General features: G+C 39.7%; 1 protein-coding gene and 1 long non-coding RNA gene across 4 annotated transcripts in view; one reads left to right on the top strand and one right to left on the bottom strand.

The window, feature by feature from the left end:
* LOC112159011 overlaps positions 1-5104 on the top strand; it is an 18532-nt gene extending 13428 nt beyond the window's left edge. Inside the window, exons 2-3 of the long non-coding RNA XR_002921408.2 lie at positions 4585-4750; positions 4963-5104. This is a non-coding gene — a long non-coding RNA (uncharacterized LOC112159011). The remainder of the gene's footprint in view (positions 1-4584; positions 4751-4962) is intronic.
* LOC112159008 (transcription initiation factor TFIID subunit 4) lies at positions 1700-16786 on the bottom strand. 3 transcript variants are annotated; one of them, XR_002921407.2, is made up of 17 exons: positions 16311-16785; positions 15430-16161; positions 14305-14456; positions 13690-13809; positions 10132-10260; positions 9931-10050; positions 9760-9849; positions 6179-6400; positions 5945-6080; positions 5582-5699; positions 4953-5122; positions 4730-4860; positions 4528-4653; positions 3063-3119; positions 2867-2986; positions 2562-2786; positions 1700-2420 (listed from the first exon to the last, which is right to left on the bottom strand). XR_002921407.2 is itself a non-coding variant. In XM_024292769.2 (16 exons), exons 1-16 carry the CDS (start codon positions 16576-16578, stop codon positions 2625-2627), a joined length of 2853 nt encoding a protein of 950 aa, XP_024148537.1. In that variant the 5' UTR covers positions 16579-16785; the 3' UTR covers positions 1700-2624. The 3 variants fall into 3 exon arrangements, 2 of the variants coding, with proteins under 2 accessions (XP_024148537.1, XP_024148538.1); XM_024292769.2 differs by having other exon boundaries at positions 1700-2786; XM_024292770.2 differs by lacking the exon at positions 13690-13809 and having other exon boundaries at positions 1700-2786; positions 16311-16786.

Below are 16786 nucleotides of genomic sequence, written 5' to 3'. Positions count from 1 at the left end.
GATTGTTGAAGTGATGACGGCAGAGAAAGGGCAGATTTTATGCTTTTATCTGAAAAAATGTGGACGACTGAGTGACAAAATCACTGCTTTTGTCTTTTGTCTATATACAGTATTTGTTTTAAAATACGTTCTGTACATCTTGCCTTTGGAAAGCATTTTATGTTGCTTTCCAAATCTACAGTTGTGCCTGAATTCCTTCACTACTCATTATACAGTGTGTTTGCCACAGTGATGCTTGAATCTGCGATTCCAAAATCCAGGCCCTAGAAATTATAGAAGTCTTTGAGAAAAACTAGTGTGCATCAATGTTCACTAGACTGACCAATATAGAGTACAATCCATAGCATTTGAACCTTTTTTGGTATAAAAGAAAAAAATCTTATTTTAATGATTAAATCAGATCATCAGAACAGATTAGATTTATAAATAGTTGCCTTCAAATTCTCAAACTTAATAGATTTTTTTTTCTTGTGAAATATTGTAGGTGACGTCATATTTGCATTAAAAAAACTGAATTAAACAGGGCTTCCGAAATTCTTTTAAATATAAGGTATAAACATAGTCCCGTAGTAGATTTTTTTAATATTTTGGACATCGCCTACAATTTTAAGTTCAATTCCAGTGCTCTAGAAATTGCAGAAAACATTGTGTTTCAACAACTTTTAAATATATATATATTTATATTACTTTAAAAAAAAATAAACATCTATATTTTCATTATCAGAAAACGATGGATTCATTATTGGTCTCTATGACATCATATTTGCCGTTTAAAAAAACGTAAAAAAAAATTTGAATTGCTTTTAAAATCCAGGCCCCTAGATAGACTTTGTCCAAAATCTTCTCCTAATCTCCCACTAAAAAAACTATAGTGCAGGAGAATCTAGTGCCCTGGATTTTAAAAGAAATTCAAGCAATTAAAACTCAATACTTTTCTGTAGTTTTGCTAAACGCCTGATTCGATGTCACTGAATTCACAGTGAAAATCAAATCAATACATTTTACGACATTTATTTGTGACTCCGGTGTGTTCCGAGGATGAAAATGTTGATGGCTTCTTAAAAAATTACATTTAAACATTTAATCTGCTAAAATTTTTCAACTGCAATGCATTGTGGTCTATATTTGCTAATGTAGTGAGCACTGATTCATGCTAGTTTTTTGCAAAGACTTCTGGGAAATTTCTAGAGCACTGGATTTTGGAATCGTAGATTAGGGCAGCACTACAAAATGGCGAACACGCTTCATAGTGAATAAGGAAGGAATTCGGACATAGTTGAGTTTAAGGGATGGGGAGGGGATTTAGACATATCCGATAATTCCAAACTCCAGAGCTTTGGAAATGTCACACAAGTCTGCAAAATTACAAGTCCCGTCACAAGAAATTAAGTTCTAGAATAAAAATCTACAAATTACTATTAACAGAATGAAATCACACTAAATTAAATAAGATTGTTGATTGTTGTCTACAATAAAAACGACAGCTGTCTTATTTACTGTCATGCTTTTAACAGGAATTGCAGTTTTATTTTTACTGTTGCAGCTTTACAGGGATTGCATAATGTTGTCACTGTTTATATATATATTTAAATATTTATAAAATAAAATATTAAAAAACTGAAAATTGTTAAAAAAAGCCCTCCCTGAATAATAAATTAAAAGAATAATCACAGACATGAATAAAGAACACACAAATAAATGATTTGTTTATTTTTTTAATAGAGATCATTCTATTATTTATAAAATAGCCATTAAAAACTTTTTTAAATGTCTATTTACATATAAACACAGAGCTGTACAAATGTACACATGGGTAAAAAGCACATCAGTGTTATATCTGTGGCACATTTATTTACATGGAAAATAAACACTTTCTTTTTTTAGACCCAAGTCGTCACCTGAAAAATTTACAAATGGATTGTTTGTTTTTTTTATAATAAAATTTACTAATTAAGATACTTCAACATGTCAAGCAAGTCCAGAACTTTTTATGTGCTCAAAAAATATATAAATACTGATAAAAACTTTTTTTTTAAGTGACAATAACAAAAGGAAGTCAAATCACTTCCTGTCAATAATGAAAGAAATAAGTTCAAATTCAGATTTTGGCTTATAAATGTGCAGGAAATGATTTTTTAAACATTGTCTGGTTAAAAATTAACAATTAAAAGATTGAAGTGAAAAAGAATTAAATGTTCTAGTGGCATCATTAAAAAAGAACATGTGACTGATAGCGTAACACAAATAGCTCATTCTGCGTAGAGATCAATCCCCACATAAAAAAACAGTATAAAGCTTTTCTGTTTCATCCAGAAAAGATAAGCAAGAAAACCTGTCAGGTATTAAATGCATACAGCATATGGCTTACATGGTTTAAGTGTTAGAAAGGCAGCTGCGCAGATGACAAACCAGGTTAGTCTCTGTAAAACAAATACATTTGGGCTGATAATATACAATAAAAAAGAGATAAATTAACATTTTTGTTTCCAGAAATCTGCCGTTTGAGACGTGTTCTGGTAACAAAAACGGAGCGAGAGGCACGATGACATCAGAGCGGGTACCTGTTGAGGGTGAGACACCTGTGTGGTCCTGTCGCTGCACAGTCCTTCATCCCAACGTGGCTGCTATTTGAGGAACCCTTTGTAGAGCAGCTGCGAGTGGCTGGTTTCTTTCTCGTTCTCCAGGCAGAAGAGCAGGTCCCGCAGGTTGACTCTAGTGATGCGCTGACGTGTGAACTGTCTGGAGCCTCCTGAGCCTCCGGGCTGGGAGGGGCCTGAACTTGAGCCCTGAGGGGGTTTGAGAAAACCAAACAAGGATTTAGGTTCCGTTTGATCAGTGTAAAAACACTCCAATAATCTTTGCTCACGTCTGCGCTTGCCCCCCTGACGGGAGAGTCGGTTTTGCGTTTTTTCCGCGGGCCGATGGCCGCCAGGGCTGCCAGGTTGGCCTCCCTCTGCCGGATCTGAGCCAGCTCCAGCTGCTGCATCTGAATCGTTGCACGCAGATTCGTCATATTTCCTCAAATTAGCCATCGTGTTGCCGCGACTTGAGCGTGCACTTACCTCTTTGGCCTTCTGTTTGAGTCGGAGCTGCTCCGGATCTTCTTGCCTTGACCGGGACTGACAAAATATATAGAGCGTGTTTAAATATTGAAGGTGGACATGTTCGATTCATTACACGGACTGTTTTATTCATTCTGCTGCTCATAGTTTCCATATCTGCCGGCCTGCAGTGGAGGACATGTTTATTAATGACACTGACCCCAGACTTCTGCTCCTTATCTGCACAATTACAAAAGAATAAAAGATTCTTCCTGTCAATGACACGCCGTCCTTCCTTAAATAATGCTGAGTCACTCCATGTCGACCAAACCGAGACTTATTGCACAAAGTTCAAGTCATTTCTGTAGAAGTTGAATTACAATATGGGTGAATAAGAATGAAAAAACTACAACAATAATATCTAAAATAATTTAAATATCAATGATGTTTTGAGAATAATAAAGTCGTACATGGATATGAATGGAACGGAGCAGGGAGCTTTTGCTCCGCCCAGTGTGTTCTCTACATCACAAATAAAGTTTATTTCAAACAGCATTTTTTTCATCTCTTCCTGATTTATGATGATTTGAATAAAGAAATAGTCAGAAATGAAATTTTAAGCTATATTTTCTTTGTATATGTCTTCCATTAAAAAAAAAAAAAGCCAAAAGAAGTTGTTAAAAAAAACACCAAAAACTCACTTTAAAGAAGTGTAAAGGCTGCAGACAGGTATGGCCGATCATTTAAACTAATGTGGTATTTTAGACAAACTAAATGTCAGTTCTTTTTAGCTCTTTGATTCCATATTTTGGGGTGTGTTACTTTTGACTGGCAGATATTCTATGCATAAAACCCTCCTTTTACCAAGTCACTTCTATGGGAGCAGTGGTAGTCGGTTCAGATTGTGTCACAGTAAAAATGAAAAAAAAAAAAAAAAAAAGAAAGAAACAGGAAAAAAACAAAGTAATTTGGGTAAATAATCGGTGATTCTGTGATCCGAACCATTGACTGTATATGAGAACTGGACAGGCTGAGTGTGACGTTATTTATAGAAAATGACTTGCTTCCACATCCAACAAAATAAAGTCAATTTAGTCACCATACAGGCGATTTTCATGTTGGAGATCGTCAGTAAGCAGTGATTGGTCTGAGTAACGTTTCTATGGCAACCCCTCTCGTCAATCAGGAGTAAGCTTGTTGTCTGACTGCACCCTAAAAGTGCAACGTGAACAGCGTTTTTGAATGAAAATGCCATTTTTTAAACAATTGTAAGTGAGCGAATCAGACTACTTTAGATAAATTTGATTCCTAGAGGTTTTCCAAACAAAACAGTCATTAATAGTTAGCAGAAATGTCTGCTTTCTCTAATTTTAATGTTTGTGACTGTAACTTTAAAGCACGTTAGGCCTTTGTGTCCTGGAGTTACCTCATGTCACGTGTGTCTATGGTTTACATAAAAAAAAAAATAAACGTCTACACGACCAACCTTAGCAGCCTTCAAGAGGATCTCCCTTTCCTGCTCCTCCTTTTTCTGCTTTTCCAGTTGATCCAGCTGCTCAAAAAACTTGAGTTGACCTCTGACATCGCTGACCTGCTCACATCGCTCATCTTCCTGATGAAGCAGAAGATGGAGGAGAAGATGGAGCGTCACAACATCGAGCCCAGCTCTCTCTAAAACGACGGATCACCTTCAGGCCGACGTTCTTGTGGTGAGCCACTTGTGAGACTTTTTCCAACAGGTTCTGGAGCCGCTGCTGCGTTGCATGAGAAATGTAGCTGATCACGTCGGTGCCCAGCTCGCTGACGCCAAACTTTTTACCTGCATCAAAGGAGGAGGAGGGTGGAACAGACACACAAATATAAGCAGGATCCTTCTTGGACGACTTTTTAAACCGACTTCTTGCCTCTCACCGATCTCCAGGGCTATCCGGCTGAGAGACGGGGTGGAGAGGAAGGCCTCGTCCTTGCAGGAGCGAGTCACCATGCCAACCAGCTCAGAGCTGGTAGCCAGGATGCGGGCACTCTCCTCCGATAGGTTGACCCCTGCCATGGACGCCACGTCGTTGATGTCATCATCATCCCTGCATGTTTTTAGAAGGTTAAGACGCAACAGAATCCCAGTTAGCAATTGACCACGAATCTGCTGATGTGAGGCTTTTTGGGTGGAAAAAAAACATAAAAGATTTTTCTGAATTATTATCATAATACAATAAGAAAAGTTGTGAGTTAGAAGTTCTTTTGTGTTTCTAACAACACAGTGTCATATTAAAAACAAGGCTGTTGCATAAAATATTGATTTTATTTAAAGGGATCTTTAATTGTTAGTGGAAGATTAATGCATCACATATATAATTTTTCAATAAATATTTGGTTTCCATAATAACATCAATAAAAATGATCCTGTGGAAAAAAATAGTTTGACATAATGCATTTTTTTTTACCGCTCAGTAATACATTTTCTAGTGAAAGTGCATAAATTAAGTCAACAAGTAACACCTTAGTGCAGAATGTAATTGAAGACAAGTGTAAGTGTGACTAACTTGAAAGCTCCGCCTCCTGCTTCCTTTAATTTGTTCTTCTGAGCATCAGCGACTGAAGCGTGGCCGAACACCTGAACTCCTCTGACCCCTGGAGCCAAAGTCTGTCTCACAGCTGGAACTGGAGGTTATGGACAAAAACAAGTTCATCTTTTGCAGATTAACATTCAAAAATTTGTAAAGCAGACTGAAAAGCTTTAAAAAAAAGTTTTTTGATGTAATAACACAAATTGTCCACAAGATGGCAGCAAAGCCATTGTGGTAATTTGATCCAAAACTTTTTTTCTGGTATTTGTTTAAAACATTTATAGTAAAACTACCAGGCAAACTAAATGAAACAATTGGAAGCATCTGCTGCACACACACCTGTTGTGAGCTGTTTTACCACTTGTGGCTGACCAACAATTATCCGGCTATGAGGCTGTCCTCTGATTGTCACCACAGGAGACTGAGCCAGTGGCACCTGCGGCCTCACCATGGTGCCCTGCTGCTGAGAAACAATCTGTACGCATTTGTAGAGAGAGGGGAGGCACTGAAATGCATCATTCTGCCGCGCGTGGTCATCCTCTCATTTCAAATTCTAAGTAGAAGAACGTTTACCAGCCCAGGTTTGCTCTGAGGAGTCTGAGTGAGGCTGATGACTGTGGCTTTGGCTGTGCTTGTAGCTGTGGTGACCGTGGTGGACAGAGGGGGCCGCAGAACCACAGCGGTGAGGGCCGTGGAGGCCGTGGCAGCCGGCTGCGTGCTGGGCAGAGGCAGCAGACTCTGCTGGATGAACGCATCCGGGTCGGGGGTCATCTGGCGGAGCGCGGGGAGGCTCCTCTGTAGAGCAACCACCGGAGATCAAACGGTTACTTGATACTGCCGTAAAGACTTAAACTCACAGGGGTAATCTATCCTCACATTTATTTAATGCAGGCTCAAAAACCAGGAGTCTGACTTAAACTCTAATGTCTTTATTTGATCATGTTAACTAGAAGAATAGTAGCGAGGACACACCACATACGGGGGCTTCCAAACAGCCTCCAAAATAGTTTAAATCTATGCATTTCCTCTGGCAAAATTAAATATTCATGTCGTACAAGTTTTTCTTATTTTATTTTGTTTGCTAAATCCTTCAAAATAAAATACTTGAGTTATTCTCAACAGATAAAAGACAAAAACAAACAAACAAAAAAAGAGGAGACACGACATCCTGCTTCCATAATAAGGGTTATTTTGATTTCAAACATTATGGGTAGAACATCAATAAAAGATGAGGTATGAAGACGTCAACCTTTTAATAAAATAAAAACCTGTTTAAAGATCTAAATGGAAGCTTCTAACTAACATTTAAAAGGGCGTATAAGAAAATAAAAGATAAAACAGCTCCTTCAGTGATCCCTTCAAGTAGCCATGAGATTCTAGTGTCCTTTTAGTCCTAAATCAGCAGCTTTTGGGACATTTAGTTCAGTTTTGAGATTTTAAATTTGATCCAGTGGTTTATAAATATAACAGAAACTCTGCTACAACACTTCAACTGTTGTTTGTCTCGTAGCTTAAAGCAGACGCAGAAACTAGAGCGAGACAAAGCAGGACAAACTGAACCAGAACACAGTTACAGAAGGACCGAGTCTGCACTTTATCTGCACTTGTTTTACAGTTTATAAGACTAGGATGATTCGTCATGATGCTCTAAGACACTACACGGCTCAAGTTTTTAACTCAATTTAATGTATTTGAACCACTTTTGGAAGGAATACTTTAAATGAAAAGAATTTTGTCGAAAAGTGAAAGGTAAAATGGCTAAAGTCAAAGATCAGGACTTTAGACTGGGTCTGTCCTGACCCCGGATTTGACCTGAGATTTGACCACAAAGACTCGATACCCATTCAGCCTCGATGACAGTTGGGGACAAAAATCCCACTGAAGACGGGACATAAATGCTGAATGTTAAACTCTGGTTTAAAGTAGACCCACATAAATAAAAACCTTCAGTCAGTGTGAGCGTGTGGGCGGAGCTACAGCTTCAACTTTACTCCAAAATACTCAACATGTTGATTTATCAGGGAAACATTTATACCAACAATACTATCAAACTCCAGAGATTTGACACTGAAATAACAGCAATCCAAACATATTATAGATGTCAGAACCCTAAAAAAAAAGGATCTATTATAAAATGTGGATGTCAAAATAAGAACAATTAATTACAATTAAAAAAAAGTCAACATCCCAGAATATTGAAATATTTAAAAGATTCAGTGGCTTCATCACCTGTAAACCTGCATGATATAAAGCTCAAAAATGTCTCAAACTTTAAAGTTTGCCCTTCACTTTAAAAGCCTCTGCTAAAATAATGTGTCAAATTGAAAGCTTTCAACCCCAACTTTATTACATTAAAATAAATAAATTCCCTTTAAAGAATAATTTTACACTTGAGAACATGTAGCTTTGAAGTATGAAAAATGTAAAAATGTATTTTTTGCACATATTTACATTTGACCAAGCACAAAAACAGATGGATATTTGTTACGGAGCTGCTAAAAATCACATTGCTTCATATATTTTAACCCTAATCATTACCTTAACCCTAGCCCCGCCCTCATTGCGTGCGAAAAGTCACTTCCTGCGTCTGACATCCGACCCACCACAATGCAACAGATGGTGGTGCAGCCTATAGTTTAATTTCATTTTAAACAAACCATTGACATTTAAAGTGACAGTAAAAAATAGTTTTAATACAGCTAGAAACAAAACATTTTTAAAGCAGTAAACAGACTTTAATAGTCAAAAAAGTATATATTTCCTGGAAGCTGTGATTCATTTTTGGAGAACTGAAACCACATTTCAAAAGAACATTTGGACTTTATGGTTTCATTTATAAACTGTTTCATTTTAGTCGTCTTCTTCTTTTCTACAAATGAATCTTTTGGGTTGGATAGAAACCAAAAAGTTAAGGAAAATCTTATTTTCTTTCAAACACGGCGGCATAAAGAAAGCCTCCACATTCTTTACATTTAGAGAATCTCACCTATCAAAATGACCACCACTTAAAATACTCATTTGATAAGTTATTAACATATTTTAAAGCCATTAATGAAGCTGTTGAAATGTCCTCAATCTTTCTTTCTCCATTGTCATGGTTGCGTTGACAAATAAATAAAAAGTTCATTAATGACTCTGTAGGTTTACGTCTGCGTCTGTCATGTCTGCGTCTGACGTCCGTCCCACCACAATACAACAACAGCTTAATGCAGGAGTTCTACTTCCAGTCCGTCGACGCGTCAACTTTGTGGAAAAAAGCCGGTGAAACAGGAAACAGGTCTGGGTTTCAAAATAAAAACTTTTGTTGTACTTTCAAAATAAAAATGTTACAATTGTAATTTAGATTTAAGGCTACATGACCTGAGGATAACACACGTTAAAAACACCGTTTCACCATGAATGAAGAAAATTTAATTTTGAAAGTACAAAAACAACATCTTTTGTGACACAAAACATGCATTTTACAAGGACTCGGTGAGGAAGAAGAGGGCATAGGGCCTGATTGGCTAAGTTTGGGATGTTGATGACACTGGGGGTGTCAGAATAAACCACTCCTCTGGAAGCCAGGGGACCGGAGACGCATCAGAGGGAATGTAAACGAACCGAGTCATGAGAGGGACTTTCTACACAACGATGGGGTGTTGCACTGCAGACTGACCAGTGGAAATGTATCCTAAATAAGCAAAAGTGCCATGTCAACACGCTAACCAGAGACTTGAACCATGCAGACCTAGACTTTGCTAATCCACTGCAACACTGAATCTCATTAAAGACTCTAGATTTTCCTGGAGTTGATCAGTTCTCATTAACTCACATTTTGGCTAAGCTGTTCTCAACAGGCTCTAGTACAAACATTCTATTAAAACATCTACCAGTATTAGAATTATTTGGTTTAAAGTTTCTCTCTTACAGCTGAGACTAATGTTGGTTTAAACCAAATGTTTATAATGTGTAAAATTTGGTTTGAACCAAGTTTTGATTCCCCTCTCTGGGGTTGTTTTCCTTTAAAGTTACTCTTCTAAGAAAAAAAAATACAAATTTATGAGAGAAACAACTTCATTAGTCTTTTTTTATTTTAGTTTTTTCCCCTCTAGATAAAATTACTTTACTTTAAAGTTTGTTTAAAAACTTCCTAGAGTGCAATGTGAGCTTACCTTCAGAAAGGGAACCAGGTACGGTTGAGGGGAGGAGCTTAGTTCTTTGTATAACCTGCTGGTGAAATCCTCAGGCTCTATTTTTGCTTGCTATTGCAATGAAAAAGAGGATAGATAAAAATGAGTTGAGAATAAAAAAACAGAGAAAAAGATCTTGTGAGCGAGGAGTACCAGCAGGTTCTTGATCAGCTCCTTGACGTTCGCTGAAGTCTGCGGCGACTGTTTTCCACTTGCCAGCTTGATGAGCGTAGACAGAAAGTTTCGACACTTCTTCACATTCTCCAGTGTTTCCTGCAGACACAGAGTTTTCATGAATGAGGATCTTATTTTTGCTGGGAAAACGTATTGGGTGGGATAAAGTTTCTCTCTTACAGCTGAGACTGGCGTCGGAGCGACGGCTGTTCCCGGTCCCACTCTCTGAGGTGCTGCTCCCGCAGGCTGGACTTTGGCGGGCGTTCCGATTGGCTGTCCTGAGGCCGTCACTCCCAACATGACCGTGTTCTGTTGGCACCAGTAAATGAGTGGTCACAAGATGTAGAAAAGAAAAAAAAACTATAAATATAATAACAGAAGTTTCTTTTGAGATTACTCATTAACATAAGGCATATGTGTAATGTAAAATGAGGTTGTTTCTCTTTTCTAGTTTAAAAAAAGTAGAATATTGAATAAATCATTGCAGAAAATATCTTTTTTATCTTAGTTTTAGCTTTTATTTCCCTTTTTTTACAATCTTGAGACCAACTGATTGACACAGCAGCAGCATCGGTAAAACCCTACACCTGTATTTCTAATAAATATTTAATCTACATCATTTTTCACCGTCTCAAGTAAATCTAGTGTGACCTGGGATGTATTTAATCAGTGAAATTCCATTAGAATGTTAGTAAGTTTTTCCTTTATACAGTTTTTTTATTTAGAACTTTACATCTTCAACTTAAAAAATGAGGAATTTCTTTATGCATATCTTAGTTTGTTGTTGTATCCGACACTCACGGCATGCTTTATTGTGTTATTTCACACTATTAAATCTGTTGTATGGGGTGAGATGTTGCATATCATATTGCACAAAAAGCCTATAAAACTTGATGTTCTGACCACACCAAATTCAACACTTCCACAAAGAAAATGTAACAGCAGCGTCCAGTAAACAACACAGTTCTGGCTTGTAATCTGAAATGTAATAGCTTTAGATCTCTGGTGTTAATTGATAATTTTACATTTGAATGTCTAAAAAAAATCTGTCAGTGTGTGAAGATGCAGAACCAACCCGTAATAAGTTATAAAAAATGCAAGATTATTTTCTTTCAATCTGAGAAGATTATGTCTGTATTTTAAGTGTTTGATAAAGTGATGGAGTGCAGGGAAAAGCTTCACAGGACAACATTATGGAGCAGGAAGTGGCGAACCAAAAGGAGGCAAGAAATCTAGAAAGAATCAAGGAATAGAAAAGATCACATTTTATTAGACCTGTCCTTACTGAAATTAAGGGAAAAGTCTGATGAGCTCACTTTCTTTTTTTTTTAGGTTGTTAACATCTGCAATCCTTCATTAACCAGAGTCCCGTGTTAAGTCTTTGGTCTTTTAGGGCAGGGGTCTCAAACACGCGGCCCGCGGGCCATCTGCGGCCCGCAGGATAATAATTTGCGGCCCGCGTCTTCATATGAAAGATTAATGTTCATGCGGCCCGCAAGGTCGATGTGATTGACAGTTGTTGTGTGCAGAGCTGAACGAACCAATCACAATGAGGTATATGACTCTGGAGGCGGGACATCAGCGGGCTGCCCAGTACCTCGCTTACTCATTCATTCCTCCAATCAGCTGGGCGGAGGAGCAGCCATAAAGCACCGAACGCATTTTGCGTGCCCCGCGCAGTTAATTTGCTGCTCACGTCTTGTCAAAAAAAGGTGTTTCTGAGCCTTCAGCTCCATCTGTTGATGTCTCTCTCAGAATGAATGGGAGACAGATATGATGTCGAGGAATACGTTTTTTGACGTACTGGTTGCTCCTGTTAAACCAGAGCTCCACAAGCTCCGAGCCTCAAACCAGTAGCCCGCCCCGCGCGGCGATCCGCGGGACCCGGCTGTCAAACGTGATCCTGAGCTTGGCTCGCACCTGCGTGCGCGTGTCTGTGAATTTCAAGGTTCACACACCGGCTGTGTCGGGACGCATTCCAGTCCATGTAAACGCGAGTAGAAGTCCGATAGTCTGCTACGCGCGTTTGACCCCAGCAGCCCCCCGAATGCGCACTGACACAGCCGGCGAGCGCGAGCACCCCACACCTCCAATAAAGACATAGATCAGATTTAATTATTGTGAGGAGTTCTACAAAAATCCACAAAAAATTAAATCCTTCAAAGATTTTCTGGGTACCGGGGCTTCTCTCTCACTCTGGAGGAGGATCTGTTAATACAGATATTTGAAACTGAATAAAAATAATTAGTTTTCTCTAGTCAGTCAGTCAATATGTGGTTTCTTCAGTAATATGTATGGTCATTATTATTATTTAAATTTATTACTGATTTATGGAAGTTTTTTAGCTCCATCAGACTCTGATTTTTTTTTAACCCCTGGATTTTTTATGCTGAGTTTTTTTAACCTTTGAATCTTTATTCTGAATTTTTATTCTGAATTTTCTTAACCTTGGAATTTTTTTCAGAATTTTTTAACCTCTGAATTTTGATTGTGAATTTTTTTTCAACCCTTGATTTTTAAACTATAAATTAAAAAATATTTTCTATCTTAAAAAAATCAGTGTTTTTAAATTTATTACTGATTTATGGAAGTTTTTTAGCTCCATCAGACTCTGATTTTTTTTAAACCCTGGATTTTTTATGCTGAGTTTTTTTAACCTCTGAATTTCGAGACTTAAAATTTCGATTGGTCAGAAATTCAACATAAAAAAAATTCAGAGTCTGATGGAACTAAAAAACTTCCATACTGATTTGCCTGCTTTTTAATTCAATATTTAATATATTTATTTATTTTATTTATTATTTTGTGTTAAAAACAAAGATATTTGAGAACATTGGAATGTTTTATCAGCAATTTTCTTGGAAAATTCTAATGCGGCCCGGCCTCACCCAGACTCTGCCTCCAGTGGCCCCCGGCTGAATTGAGTTTGAGACCCCTGTTTTAGGGTGTATTCAGACTGGAAAAGTCCGTTGATCCAGAACAGGTTTGCTTAATTTGGTCCGGATTGAGTCCTGAACCTTGCGTTTGGTCTGTATTCAGACTGACGTCAACCGGACATTTCTGTTTTGAACCAAACCATGTGACTAAAGATCTCTTCAATCATTGGCCAGGAATTACAAGGGTGAGGCAAAGCAACGAGAGAAAGAAATTCTATGGTTTGCGATTGGGATAGTTCACTTATTCAAACTTTATATTTTGTTGACCAATTTTAAACGTCTGTATCCACATCAGGTGCAACAGTTTAGACTTTTTGGTATGGCGGAGACAGGCTGGAAGATAACTGCTGAGGAGATGACTAAGAAGGTAGGTGTTTATGACATATCGATTGTCTGGAAAACGGTGTGAGCAGTGATGTGTATCACGTTAAAAGTTGTTCTAATGAGCCTTCATTAAATTACAATGAGTTCTTGTGTCTCATTGTTGCTCTGCTACTCTGTTTATATCCCATAATGCCTCTCTACAGCAGCCGTTTTAGTCCAGTTGTTCAGCTCTGAGTACTGACCCCAATCAGAACGAGAACAGAGCAAACTGGAGCTCAGGCCAAGTGAAAATGAACCAAGACCACCTTGAAAGATGGATCCCAGAGCAGCTCCTGGTCCTGGGTCCGCTTGAGTGTAAAATTTGTTCTGGATTATCAACAGAAACGAACTCTGGTTCCCTTTAAGCGAACCAAATGTGTCCAGTCTGAATACACCCATCCAAACTCCTCAACAGTTACAAAGGTTGCAGTGGTTTTACCTGCAGTACAGGAGGCCTCTGCAGCGCAGTGGTGGCGATCCCTGTGGTCTGGACTGGGGAGGCTTGTTTTATAATAGTGGTGGAGGTAACAGGGCGGGTCAGCAGTGGAGCACCCGGAGTCTGCACAACAGTTGTGGAAAGGAGAGCAAATAACTTGTACTGTCCTTAAAAAAAACTGTCTTTAAAATATGACTTTACACTAAATTCAGATGTTCTGTTTAGCAATTTAACAGCATTTATTTTACTATAAAAACCCGTCCTCTGAGTCCCAATATAAACCTTAAAGGTCTAGAGGACAGCCTCCTTTTCAAACACCCAGTTGTTCAGTTTTTAAGGGTGGCTTATATTTTCATGGCATCAACAATTCACACATCTGCCAGTTTTTGATCCTCTGTAGTAACTCTGTGGAACCTCATTACAATTTAAACTTACTTACAATTTAAAAACAACCTTCAGGGAAGTACAGGGTAATCCTGAAGTCTCTATGAGTACATTTTTATGTCACAGCTACATCAAGGACTCCACATTTATACATTCTAACTGACTGCTGTAAATCAGATTGACTAGTTTTCCACGTGTGAGTCTACGTGTCCCATCTGTCCGGAGAAGCAGTACCTGTAAGGAGGTCTGCACGGGAGGAGTGCTGGTGGGCGCTGCAGGCCGTGGCGTCATGGCACTTTGTGACTGCGACTGGGCTTGCATCTGAGCCAGGGTCTGCTGGTGAATCATCAGCAGCTGCCCACTCTCGCTGCGGATCAGGACCATGCCTGAATGGGAACACAAAACATTCTAGTAACTTTCAGAACAAATGGAAAATAAATAACAGGGATCAGAATTAGAAACTGAAATCCCATTTTTAGTTTATTTTATTGCAGACTTTTTTAAAGTCTGTTTTAGTTTTGGATTAAATATATTAAACACAGATAGATAACTTATTTGTGGATAAACTAAGAATGTATTTTGTCCAGTTTAAAATAAAACTTTCTGATCAAATCCTAAATTATCTTTAAGACAAGAAAATGACACACACATACAAAGAAAGAAGTGTTGATAAGAGAAAAGAATGCAAATTTTTCAGACAAGGAAAGCGAATAATCAATAGATAAATAAATGTTCCAAGGTTGCACTCTAGACTTTAGCAGTAGAACTTTACTCAACCTAAAAACCCCACTCCGATCATCTTCTGATTTATATTAAAAGTGTTCTCATGGTTTTTTTTATTTTTATTTTGATTAGGAAGTTTTAAGAAAAATGTAAAACTTGTCTTGTTTTCTAAAACACTATTTCTGCGAGGAGCAGCTGTAGTTTATAAGAAATTTGCCTCCAACTTGTGGGTGAACAACTGTAGCCCGCCCCTTTCCCCAACACCCGTGCTCTCCCGCTAGCTTATAGCCCCTCACACCCCCAGCATAAATGATGAGCAATGTAGGAGCAATCCAGCTGTACAGTTTAGAGAAAGAAGCCAGCTTAGATGAGGAAAACAAAGACATACATGGATCACGATGTCTACAAGTACCGTAGTAGCGCCTACGTCTCGGCTACAAGCATTTTCTATATATATTTGTCCTTTATCATGAGTAAAAAAGTCCACGAAAACGTATGATAACATTGTTTGGATCAGAGTGGGTGTTTACAAGACAATCACAGTCTACTAAAACAGTTAATTGTCCTCAAAAGCAGTAGGATGTGCTGTTTACCTGCAGGAACCAATCTTAGCTGAGGAGGGAGAAACTGGATTACCTGGAGGAAGCTGGATGTTTTGGATGTTGGTGGTGTTTTGTTGGGGCTGACTGAGCCGTGGAGCCAGCACCTGTGGAGCAGGGGTTCGAACCCCACCTGGAGCTGCTGCGATGGTCGATGGGGCGGCCGTCCTGGGGTTTGGCCAGACGCCGGGGCTTCTGATGGTCGCCGTGGCACCTGGCGCGGCGGGGGCACCGGTCAGAATGACGCTTTTCGGGCAGTCCGTCTTAGTGGCGGGAGAGCCACTGGAAACACTGATGACCGGTGACGAGGAGGCTAAAACCGGGCTGTTGGAGGAAGTTTGCACGAGCGGCTTCACCAGCGTGACCGTGGGTACAGTTCTGGCGCCGGGCTGAGCCGGAACCACGCCGGGGGAAGGGACGTTCGGAGCACCCAAAGTAGTTCGAATAATCGTGCTGGGCTGCATGACCGCTGCCTCTTCCTTGCACGCGGGAGCCGGTCCGTTGGGCTGCGAGCTGTCAGCTCTGCTCTCTGCGATGTGACAGTTCGTCACCGCGGCGCTTCCATTCAAACTTTGGGCTCCCGCGGGTTTCTCCAGCCCTGATGCGGCGTCTGGCGCCCCCGCGACAACTCCGCTGGCTGTCGCCGGCTGGGCTTGACTCTGAGCGGGGTTAACAACCGCTTCAACCGCCGGGGTGATCCCCGCGGCTCCGTCCATCCTCGGAACGAGGCACCCCGAGCTGCTACTGACACCTCTCTGAACTCCTGCCCCTACAGCAGCGGAGACACATGAAAACAAGTGGAGCGCCCAACAACTGTCCGAGTCACTTTTGCTTCGAGAGAATAAAGTGAGTCGCTGAAAGCTGAACAACGCGACCAAAAGTGAGCTATCAGCTAATAGTAGTGCGCGGCTATCTTACCTGCTTTAGCAAGCTCTTGTTGTGAAAGTCCCATTTTGCTGCCCTGAATATTAAAACTACTGCGAATAGCCGAGCTGTCAGCGTGATTTGTTTCAGACTGGGCTCTACCCGTTGAGTTAACGTGACTTTCTTGTGTTGACTCGGTGTCCAGAGATCCAATTAGCTCACTTCTCACTTTTTCGTCCCCCTCTGTTTTGAAGAAAACATCTCCCAGCAAATCGGAGCTCGCCGCCATCTTTGCCAAACCACGCTCGTTCGTGAGGCGCATGCGCCGATTGGATGCATCTCGCGTTACGCAGAGTCAACGGGGGACGTGATTGGCTGCTCTGCGAAAATAAAACCTTGAACAAATGGACGAAATCGGCAGAGTGCTGCTTCTTAGCAGCCCATTCGTGCCTCTAAAGAGTGGAAAGGTGGTGGACAGACATTCGTGTCCTCTCGTAGGAATCCATTTGAACAACTACCTTCGATTAGAG

Source organism: Oryzias melastigma, linkage group LG7, assembly GCF_002922805.2.
Source record: "Oryzias melastigma strain HK-1 linkage group LG7, ASM292280v2, whole genome shotgun sequence".
In the NCBI taxonomy this organism is placed as follows: domain Eukaryota; kingdom Metazoa; phylum Chordata; class Actinopteri; order Beloniformes; family Adrianichthyidae; genus Oryzias; species Oryzias melastigma.
The sequence above is the reverse complement of the archived record's forward strand: the minus strand, read 5'-3'. Positions and strand labels throughout refer to the sequence as shown.